This window comes from Rhinichthys klamathensis, unplaced genomic scaffold (genome assembly GCF_029890125.1).
Source record: "Rhinichthys klamathensis goyatoka isolate OS25496 unplaced genomic scaffold, OSU_Roscu_1.1 h1tg000169l_1, whole genome shotgun sequence".
Taxonomy (NCBI): domain Eukaryota; kingdom Metazoa; phylum Chordata; class Actinopteri; order Cypriniformes; family Leuciscidae; genus Rhinichthys; species Rhinichthys klamathensis.
The window spans coordinates 2,130,684-2,142,478 of record NW_026606700.1 but is presented as its reverse complement, the minus strand read 5'-3'; the positions used below and the strand labels follow the sequence as shown (position 1 = coordinate 2,142,478).

Genomic DNA, 11,795 nt, shown 5'->3' with positions numbered 1-11,795 from the left:
AATACATTTTATGATAATGTAATTTCTTATAATAATATTTTTATATCATCATATATTGTTGTTTAAACAAGTCAACACAATAAAATCACTCAGGCAAACACACATCATGAATTATTATTATTTTTTTCATAATTGCTTTACCGAAAATGTTCAACTCGAGGACCGAATCATTACGATTTCGAAAACAAATCATTTAGCCCTAGACTGTGTCTGAAATCTCATACTCTCTTGAGTAGGTACTTATTTTGAATAAGTAATTACCACATGACTGCTAAAAAATATGTTCTATAATATGAATGTGTAGTGTGACTGTAATCTGGACGTACTACATTCGCCATGTTGTCCTTATCATGTGACCTACCAGTGTTAGTTCCGTTGCTTCACTGCCATTCATAAATCCTCTCCCACGGCCTCATGGGATAGTAAAGTGCCGTATACACAATTCAGAGTACTGTGAAATTGAACATACTACTTTTGTCACATATTGTTTTTCGCCCTGCTATATGTGATTTCGGATGCAGCCTTTCTGAACATCATGGTGAGTGAATAATGTCAGAATATAAAATGTTTGTTTTTAGGTTAACTATTCCTTTAAGGTAATATGGCTATACAGAAAGTGACTTAAAAAAATATTCACTTGAGTAGAATTCCGTGACAACTAGCCCCGGCGTTCTGTAACTTCTCTGCAGTTCTTTCTTGATTTTATCTTTTTACAAACTCACTATGCCTTTTTTCTTTCACATACATCCTCCGTTTCTCTCTCTCTCTCTCTCTCTCTCTCTCATCTCAGCGCGCTCTCTCATTGTTAAATCTCAGCAATACTGTGAGAGTGGCAGATCAGTGAACACGGTGCGCAGAGAATTTATAGAAAACGTCACAACCGAGGCACGAGAGAGAGAGAGAGTAGTGAGAGGGGAGGGAGAGTGTGAGAGGAGGACAGAGAACGAGGGAGGGTATATTGATACAAAACGACGGTGGTTTCTCTTCAGTGTGTGTGAGAGAGACCATGAGTGGAGACAAGATGGAGTGCTGGAACAGATGAAGACTGTCATTGGGTGAGTGTGTATGTTGTGTGAATATGTGTCTGAATGCCTTTGTTTTTGTCCACTTGATAATGCAGGTTTGTGTATCAGCTTGACCACCTGTTAGTGTGTGTGTGTGTCTGTGTCCACATTCACATGCACATCCACACATCTGCGTGTCTCCTAGTGATTGTATGTTGCCTGCAGGTGTATTTTTATATATGAGTGTACATTGGAACACATTTCTGTGTGTATGTGTGTGTTTATAAGTCATTGTGCACTAGTAGCTGTGTTTATCTGCACTTCTGCTTAACTCTGCGTATGATGTGTGTCTGTTGGTTCTCGCCAACATGTGTATGTTATGCAGCCTGACAGCCTTTGTGTGCACGTGACAGTGTTTTTTGTATCTTACTAGCCTCAAAATAACTATCTTGCTACACATGATGTGTAGCAAGATAGACATCTGTATGTGCAAAGCACAAATATTATTGTTGATTTATGTTTTTTGTGCAACACTTCAATTTTAGTCAAATAATTGAAGAGGCGAAGTAAAACTGTGTAGTACATTGTGTGTTTGATATTTTAGACTTACAATAACATTCATTAGTGTGGCATTGCCAGCAATCACACAAAACAGAAAGGGAAGAAAACTTTGTTTTGCCTCATAACAGTGCCATTTGATCTCGCTTATTCTATTTTTGGCTTGTTAGACGGTCTAGTTCATGAGACAAGAATTTTACGAACTACAGGGAAAGATGTGAAAAACAGAGATTGAAAGAGAATGTGTGAGACAGAGATAGATCGCACAGAAGAGGACTCGTATGAAACCGACTCTATATCTCTGTCCTTAGGGAAGTAGTGTAATCAAAACAGCCGCATTACTGGTAATGAAAGATATTATCAGCACAAAGTCTGTCACACGTCTTTATCTGTCTGGATCAGGGGCCGTGGGGCATTCTTCTGTTTCATTTGTCACACCAAATATTTCATTTTCAGTTTTGCCTAGGACAAAAATTGGCACCACAAAATTGGTTGGAATTGTGTAAGATGATAAAACATATTTTGAATTAAAGACATAGTTCACCAAAAAAAATATTTACTTATCCTCATGTCTTTCCAAACCTATACTTTTTGTTTTGAGAACATATTTAGAAACGATATTTAGCAGACTGTCCAAGCTGCTTTTTTCCCCACAAAGATATTCTAGGGAAATTACCATTTTTTTTGTAGTTGTTGTTGTTGTTTTTTTGTTGTTGTTTATTTGAAATGAAATTAATAGGGTAATTTACTATTTTTGGCAATTAACTAAGGGTAATTAACTATTTTGCTTTATTTTATTTTAAAAAGTTTAATTTTACATTTATTTTAAAGGAAGAGGGAAATGACAATTTTTTTTTTTTCAATTTTTAATTTAAGTTCATTTATTTAATTTATTTTTTATTCTTCTTTTTAGGTTTAATTTTTTAACCCATTATTCCTTATGCTTTATGCATAAAGCTCACTTAATTAGATTGAAATTATTCTGAAAACAAGAAAAACTATTTGCTTATGGGTTTAGAAAAGTAAACATTAAAAAATACTTAAACTTAAAAATTACACACTTATTTCAAGAAAATGTACCTTTAAACAAATCCACTATCTTACACAATTTTGCTTCTCTTAAGGATCTGGTTTTAAGGATGTTTATATTTTATAAGACATCTAGACAAAAAAAAGAAAAGATTTCTTTTGTGCTGTTTTTGGAATGGGAAGAATGTACAGGATGGTCAAATGGGTCCGTGTTATATTCTTTTTATTCCTATATATATTTATATATTATTAATATATAATATTTTTTTGTATAAAACCGTTTTAGTATGGTTGTTAATTAAAAAAGTTATGTTGGTTTAAAATCTCTCTCTCTCTCTCTCTCTCTCTCTCTCTCTCTCTCTCTCTCTCTCTCTCTCTCTCTCTCTCTCTCTCTCTCTCTCTCTCTCTCTCTCTCTCTCTCTCTCTCTCTCTCTCTCTCACAATCTCAATCTCACAATCTCCACAGTTCTTTCCAGTGGTCCCGATGAGCGTCTCCAAACCACCTCCACCCCAATCCCATTTCCCCCCCAGCAACCCTTCCTCCCATCTCTCCCTGCCTCCATCCTCCTCTTCCTCCCTCTCTCCCTCCTCCCCTCCCTCCGCTGCGGGTCCCCCCAGCCCCGCTGTGCCTCCCCCTCCCTCCCCGGTGAAGATCTCCATGCAGGAGCACTTTGCCATCAATGTGTGCCCCGGCCCCATCCTCCCCATCCCACAGATCTCAGACTTCTTCCCTCGTTTCCACGACTTCCCCATCACCCCCCTTCCTCCCCGGGAGAAGCAGATTTTAAAGGACAAAGACAAGGACGGAGACGGGGACGGAGAGAAAGACCACAAGAGGGAGAGAGAGAAAGAGGAGAATGGAGAGTTCGTCGACTCGGATGACGATGACAGTGAGTTTGCCTCGTGGCTAGTGACTGTTTCACGTTTGTATCCCTTTGCACGTGTATTTTACGCTCCGCTCTTCTTCTAAGTAATCGTTTTGCAGATGCATTTTTCACAAAGCTACTGACATCCCTCTGGAACGACCTGAGGGTTAAGTGCTTCTCTCAAGGACACAATGGTAATAGTACCTGGAGGAGTCCTTGTGGGCTTCGAACCTACAACCTGTGTCATTAGTAGCCCAAATCTTGAACCACTAGACCACATCAGCCCAATCACTTTCTTTCATTGCATGCTTCTCTATTACATAACTCCCCGCATAGATAAATCCATTGACATTTCATGTTCTGGATTCCCTTTGTTTGACTGACTGATTTTATTCACCAGTAAGCAGCCAATGAGGCATGAGCTCTTCCCATCTGCCTGGACCTGCATCTCACACTGTTCAGTATTGATTGCTTTGTGTGGCGTTGGCCGGATTGGTGTGAGTGTGTGAGATAACTGAGGTACGCGATCGGAGTGTTAAATAGTTCATTAGTCTCTGTAATGGTGCATAAACATTACAAGCCCTCTGTATGTGCACAGCCCTGATTAGGTCGTTACAGGCAAGACTGATTCCCTGCTTAGTCGTTTGGGTTGTTATAGGCCTCTATTTTTGCTAATATAATGCGTGCAAGATATTAAGTTATTCTTTTGGTTTTTTTCAGCCTACCTGGGAACTCTGGAGTTCAACCTGCTATTTGACCAAGACAATAACTGCTTGCACTGCACCATCCACAAGGCCAAGGTAGGTTTACACACACACAAACACTATTGGGTGTTTGTTCAACTATAGGCATTGTTGGGCTTGTGCACTTTTAAAAATAAACTCTCTTAAAGCACATCCACACTCTCACTCTTTCTCTTAATTTTGTTATATTCTTCCGAATCTAATGAACATTTTCACCACATCTCCAATTATGTATTGTGTTTAATAATATTTGATGGTGGAAATGACATTTGAAATCCTGTCTTGCTATGGAAAATGTTATAGCCAGCAAGCATTATACAGTATGTTTTTGTACGCTTTGCACCATATGGCAAATTTAATAGCTTGTTTGGAAATTATACACAATAAAAAGATTCTGATCACAAATTATATTTTTATATTTCAACTTAATTTTTCTTCACAACGCAAACAGGTGCTTTTGAAAAACCTCAAGAGAAATAAGACGAAAAGTGTTTGTTGTGGTTAAAATGAATTGGAAACTGATGGGCAGTCATAATTTAATTTCACAGATTATTTTAAAAAATTTAGATTATAATGCAGTTGTTGTAGAATGTAATAATGTATATTTTAGTCTTGGTCTGGGAAAAGAGTAGAATAAAAAAAAAAGTTTAAATCAACAACTGGAACATAAAATTGCCTGTAGATGAAGAAAACCTTTTGCACAAATTGACATTTTGTGGCTTTTAGTCTTTGCTAGGGTACTTCTTACAATTGAAATATTAACAAATTGCACAAATCTTTTTTAATACGCTAATATTATATATATATATATATATATATTTACTCATTATGCAACCATTTGCAAAATATTGTCCAATAAAATGCTGTCTTTAATGAGTATGTCCATACCATTACTTACTAGAACTGTGAATTTACTAAACACAAAATGTACTTGCATGCATATAGTGTGCCAAATGAAAATAAAATATTTTATTTCATGGTTTATCTTCAGTAAGCAAAAGATAAACAAAAAAAAACTTAAGTTAAACAGTCTTGACTCTAATGTCACACGTGTCAGTGCATTCGAGGATTCCCCTCTGGTCCAGACAGAGACACAAGTGTGCATATTACTGGAAGGATATGATCTATCAACCTCTTACCCCGTCAGGAGTCAGGACATGTGTGCACAGCTTATGTGACATGAAGTCTATGTGCTTTTGTGTGTTTGTTTGTGCCCACAGGGACTGAAGGCCATGGACTCCAATGGACTGGCTGATCCATATGTGAAACTCCACCTACTGCCTGGAGCAAGCAAGGTCATTGCAACCTACTCACATGCACACAGCATGGTTAAACTCTCGCAGCACCATCAGCGCAAGTTGTGATTCCCTGACACTCACGTACACACAGTTCAACACTTTCATTGCACAAAACACACAAGCATTATGTGCGGATACATCGCCGGCAGGGCCGCCTGTGAGCACTGAAGCTGTTCATTTGAAGAACGTGTGGTGGAAACTGGTGGATTCAGTATGTGCTTCAGCACTGAATTATTCTCGCTTTCATTTCCTCTGCATGTAACAAAGGCATGGCGCTCTAATCTGTTCAAAGGAGGACAGGCTGAGACAGGAGCAGCCAGAAGCGTCCTGCCTTCTCTCCAGCGGTTTTTACTCTTCTCCATCCTCCCGCGCTCTCGTCCAAATCTCTGCCACTATCTCTCTGTCTATCGCCATATGACCCACTTTGACCTTGGAATACCAACACAGTGTTGAGTGCAGGATGGGAGGGAGGGATGGAAAAGAGAGAGAGACAGATGAGGGGGGACAGCAGCAGGTGGTTGTCATGGAAACAGCACAGATTGTTACACGACTCACGTCAACAGAAAAGCGTATATATACAAGAGGGAAAGAGAAAGCGAGAAGCGTCACGTCTTGCGTATGCTTCCATGCGCCAACCTGGTAAATATCGACCGCGAGGATTATACAGACACCTCTGGGCTTTTAAAAGGTGTGCGAGCCGGAGGTGATGGACGAGTATGCGTACGTCCACCCCTCAGACGTACAGACACGCATGCAAGTACGTGGGTGTGCAGGCATTTAAAGAGCTCTCCTTTTGCCCTTTTACACGCTTCATGGTTTCATATGCATCCACATGCGATCTATTAAAGGAATACTGAACAATTTGTCCTTTACTCACCCTCATGTCTTGCCGTATGACTTTCCTTCTACTTTGGAAGATGAAAAGATCTCTTTTGTCCGTGCGATGAAAGTGAATGGTGACCATGACTGCTTGGCACGATTTTCAGTAGTCACTTAAATTTCAATCTGTTCCTCACATCAATGAGTTGTATGGCTTCAGAAGACTTGGAATATAGTGCAAAAGTACACTGCCCGTCCAAAAAAAGACGCTGTTTTTATTTAAGTAGACAAATGCTTAAGAGTCTATGACTAGATCATTATTGCTGTGATTATTATGTTTCTAGTAGCATGTTATTTGTTTTGGCAAAAGTTCTTCTAACCCTAATTGACGGAGTGTGTAGCTTTTCATTTCTTAAACAACCATGTAGGAAGACACATCATTGGCCATATTCCAGGATCACAATGTCAAGATGCATCAGCTCAAATCCAGACCTTAAATTCATTGAAAGTCTTTGGGATGTGCTGGAGGAGACTTTACAGAGTGCTCGACTCTTGCATTGTCAATACAAGATCTTGACCAAAAATGTATGCAACTCTTGATAGAATTTTTGTGATATTATTTCCTAGCCTGGACCCAACGTCAGACCCAAGTCTCATTGAAACTTGGGTCTGGGAACCACATGTTCATTTTCTCGTATTTGAGGCGTGGTTTACGAATGCCCAGAGCCGTTTATTGGGTGCTAAGAATGTCTATCAAACGCGCCTGTACGTTGCTCATAGCCAATCGTTTCAATTATACCAGATGACGTATGCAGAGCGACAGAAATTAGACGAGGAAGAAGACGATGGGTCAGAGATTTGTGTGTACACGATGGCGTGCCGTGTACGGCCGTTTCACACCGCATGCGTGAGCGGCGCGTATCTTTTTCGGCGTGCATGTTAATCAATGAGTGCTTCACACCGGGAGCAGTGCGTGAGCGTCGAGCAGGAGCGGCGCGTGAGCAGCGGTGAAGCGGGGGTTTCGGCGTCGAATCTGTTTTTGCTGCACTGCTCACGCTCAATTAAAGTGAAAGCACACTTTTGATGGACAAAAATAAACATGATTTCACATAAAAAGTGCCCAAAATGCACAGAATAAGCATGTCTAGTGAGTTTTAACAAGAACTTGAGTAGGCAAAGAAAATAAAATCTCAAAAATATTTATATAAGATTTAGGCTACCCGGTAAAAACTTGTTTTTAATTATTCAGTTTGGGTGAAAGTTGTGTATTATATATATACACTCACCGGCCACTTTATTAGGTACACCTGTCCAACTGCTCGTTAACACTTAATTTCTAAGCAGCCAATCACATGGCGGCAACTCAGTGCATTTAGGCATGTAGACATGGTCAAGACAATCTCCTGCAGTTCAAACCGAGCATCAGTATGGGGAAGAAAGTTGATTTGAGTGACTTTGAACATGGCATGATTGTTAGTGCCAGAAGGGCTGGTCTGAGTATTTCAGAAAATGCTAATCTGCTGGGATTTTCACGCACAAGCATCTCTAGGGTTTACAGAGAATGGTCCGAAAAAGAAAAAACATCCAGTGAGCGGCAGTTCTGTGGGCGGAAATGCCTTGTTGATGCCAGAGGTCAGAGGAGAATGGCCAGACTGGTTCGAGCTGATAGAAGGGCAACAGTGACTGAAATAACCACTCGTTACAACCGAGGTATGCAGCAAAGCATTTGTGAAGCCACAACACGCACAACCTTGAGGCGGATGGGCTACAACAGCAGAAGACTCCACCGGGTACCACTCATCTCCACTACAAATAGGAAAAAGAGGCTACAATTTGCAAGAGCTCACCAAAATTGAACAGTTGAAGACTGGAAAAATGTTGCCTGGTCTGATGAGTCTCGATTTCTGTTGAGACATTCAGATGTTAGAGTCAGAATTTGGCGTAAACAGAATGAGAACATGGATCCATCATGCCTTGTTACCACTGTGCAGGCTGGTGGTGGTGGTGTAATGGTGTGGGGGATGTTTTCCTGGCACACTTTAGGCCCCTTAGTGCCAATTGGGCATCGTTTAAATGCCACGGCCTACCTGAGCATTGTTTCTGACCATGTCCATCCCTTTATGGCCACCATGTACCCATCCTCTGATGGCTACTTCCACCATGTCACAAAGCTCTAATCATTTCAAATTGGTTTCTTGAACATGACAATGAGTTCACTGTACTAAAATGGCCTCCACAGTCACCAGATCTCAACCCAATAGAGCATCTTTGGGATGTGGTGGAACGGGAGATTCGCATCATGGATGTGCAGCCGACAAATCTGCGGCAACTGTGTGATGCCATCATGTCAATATGGACCAAACTCCCTGAGGAATGCTTCCAGCACCTTGTTGAATCTATGCCACGAAGAATTGAGGCAGTTCTGAAGGCAAAAGGGGGTCCAACCCGTTACTAGCATGGGGTACCTAATAAAGTGGCCGGTGAGTGTGTATATATATATATATATATATATATATATATAAAACTAAAGTAAACTAGCCAGAAAATATTATATATAAACGTTCTTTTAGTTTATGTAACACACAGACAGCTACATAGCACAACCCAAATCAAACCCGAGTGTGTGGTTTATTTGTGTGTTTTGTTTTTTATCCGCGGAGTTGCAGTCTTGTAAACATATCGAAAGTATAACTGAAACTAATAGATTGGAGCCATTTTCTGGGTTGTTTTGTTGTTTAACATTTAACTTATATGCGAATGTTGTACACCTCCCCATTACAAACTTTCAAGACTATCAATGTTATAAAATGACCAACTTCTAAAAACAAATGTATAGTTGTCTTTGTAAAGAATTGCTCGCTTATATTATGTAGCTTTGGAGCCGCTGCTGTGACATTGTACAAACGCTTCCAGTGTGAATACTCTCGCGCGTCTGCAGCTGCAGTGACGATGTAGTTACGCTGACGCGCTGCTCAAGTGCCGCTCACGCTTGCGGTGTGAAACCTATGTGTGAAACGGCCGTAAGGCTGCATTGAAAGGTAACTTCGCGTCTGCTACCATCTTGGATCCATAGGTATAAACAAACTGCTTCGGTGTGTCGCATAGACGTCGTCATCATCTTGCTGCTCCCTCCCCGTTCTGTGATTGGTTCCCTTAATGAGGCGAAAATTTGGTCCATGGTATCCAGACTACCTAGCAGCGTGAATAAAATCGCGCTGCGGCAAGGTAGTATGGGGAAACCCAGGCTAATTATTTCCATTCTTTCACACTTTGAGCCTGATGAATCTTGACATTGTAGGACATCGTGTTATTAGGATGTGAAGAGACTTTCAACCAGCATAACAAACAATGTTTCTAGAACAAATCGCCTACCCTGCCTTTAATGTTTAACATTATACTAGTTGTCAAGATAAATTAATTATCATAACGAAATTTAACACCGTACGAAGGAAAAAAATATGTTCTCTTTTGAAACCACATGTCCAAGAATGTGAATGACAAGGCCGGCAGCACATAAATAAATACCATAATGTAAAATTAATAATTTTATGCACATTTAAATGTGATCCATTTCCATTTACTTTTCCAACGAACACAAAATTGCCACATATTTTCGAGTTCAAATGCAGTGTTCGCATTTATTTGCGCATTAAATTACATATCAATGTGTGTCTTATATTGTGATATATTGTGCCTTTACTGCATATTTTTGTCAATACATTTTGGAGACATGTTCTTAAATATGACACATATATAACAAACACATACATACATGCAAAGTCTTTAATCATCTCCTTATATTTAATCCTATTGTATTAACCCAACTGTTCCACTATCTCGTATCTACTGAAGGTTCCCTCGGTACCCGTGCCTTTTCCATGCTCCTTTGACTTACGCCAGGTACTAAAGTGAATTTAGTGTGTGCGCCTGAAAAGAAAAGACATGGTTCTACGTCTAAATAAACTAAATTCTTGTTGAGGAAAAGGAGACAGAAACATAAATTGTGAATGTGGAGGCCAAGCTTAGGTCAGTGGGGTCCAAACTAAAACTGAAAATAAAAAAATTTAAAGAAAAATCAATATATTAAAAAAAATACTACAATAGCTAGTCTCCATCCACTTTCATTGTATGGAAAACAGCATCCTGAACATTCATCAAAACGTCTCCTTTTATGTTTAACAGATGAAAGTCTCACAGCTATAGGACGACATGGTGATGTGTCAGTTTTGCATGAACTATCCCTTTAACCAACTTCCTCTCATGCTGGCACTCCATCACCATCCCATAAAAAGTGCAGGAAGCAGAAGGAAAAAAAAGCGAGAGGGAGGGAGAGATTGTGGGGCTGGAGAGTGGCCCCCTCTTAGTCGAGTGTATGTGTGTGTGTGTGTGTGTGTGTGTGTGTGTGTGTGTGTCATCACACAGCATGGAGAATGAGATATCTGAGTCACACACTCTCTCCCAAGCTGCTGCTCTGGGAATCTCACTGCTCTGTGCCAGATGGAGGGAGTAAAGAGAGAGAGAAAAGGGGGATGAGAGAAGTGGAAGATGAGGATGAAATATTTAGAATAAAAGGCGATAGCACCGATTTGGCAGGAGCAAAGATAGACAGGTGAAACCATATGCTTTTGCAAAGATGAGATGTGAGTGAGGAAGTTGGAGAGAAAATAGATGGAAAACTAGCAGGGGTATTTAGCCATTTTTTTGTCAATTGGATAAATGCTTTTAGGGCAAAACCAGATCATAAGTGATCAACTAGTAATTATTTTTAATGGCTAACACAGTATTTACTGTTTAAAGTACCATGTTTTTAGTCCAATTAACATCAACGAAGCTTACAGTCAACATGAAAATAAAGTTTACCCTATATACTTTCTTAATGCACATTTCTCTTATTGTGAATAATTAAATCAATACACATTATTCCAAGGTAGAAATAAAGCTGTGAAATATGGGGTCAGTGAAACGGCTTCTCGAACAAGAAAAAATGTAGCTAGACAGGTTGTCCCGCCCTCACTCCAGTAAAAACGTCATCAGAGAAGAGATGTCAAGAGGGAGGGGAATATATTTTGATTAAAGATTACAAGGGCCCATCAATTAAAAAATGAATAAATAATGATGTGCACGGATAAATCATTTATAATAAATACTACAATATTCCATAGAAAATAAGAATGGTCAATTTTGATTTCATGGGGACTTTAAATTGATCTTTCTAATTATAAAGAAACCTGGGAAAAAGAGAAGTATCACAGTTTTCACAAAAAAAATATTTATCAGCTTTTCAACATGTTTAAATTAATTATATATATATATATATATATATATATCAATCAGTTATTTTAAATTGTAATAATATTTCACAATTTTACTATTTTTACTGTATTTTGATCAAATAAATGCAGTCTTAGCCTGGGAAAACCCAGACAACTTCCGGCAAATTTAGATTTGCTCTGAAAGTTAGTCTGGCAAAGAGCTCAT

General features: G+C 39.3%; 1 protein-coding gene across 2 annotated transcripts in view; it reads left to right on the top strand.

Annotated features, from left to right (window-relative positions):
* Positions 1-847: 847 nt before the first annotated feature.
* Positions 848-11,795, top strand: part of doc2d (double C2-like domains, delta) — a 90,885-nt gene continuing 79,937 nt past the window's right edge. The window contains exons 1-4 of one of the 2 annotated variants that reach the window (XM_056259670.1): positions 848-1,055; positions 3,058-3,481; positions 4,178-4,257; positions 5,421-5,495. In XM_056259670.1, the coding sequence (XP_056115645.1) occupies positions 3,076-3,481; positions 4,178-4,257; positions 5,421-5,495 (561 nt within the window). In that variant the 5' untranslated portion in view covers positions 848-1,055; positions 3,058-3,075. The remainder of the gene's footprint in view (positions 1,056-3,057; positions 3,482-4,177; positions 4,258-5,420; positions 5,496-11,795) is intronic. The other variant, XM_056259669.1, reaches the window with a different exon arrangement.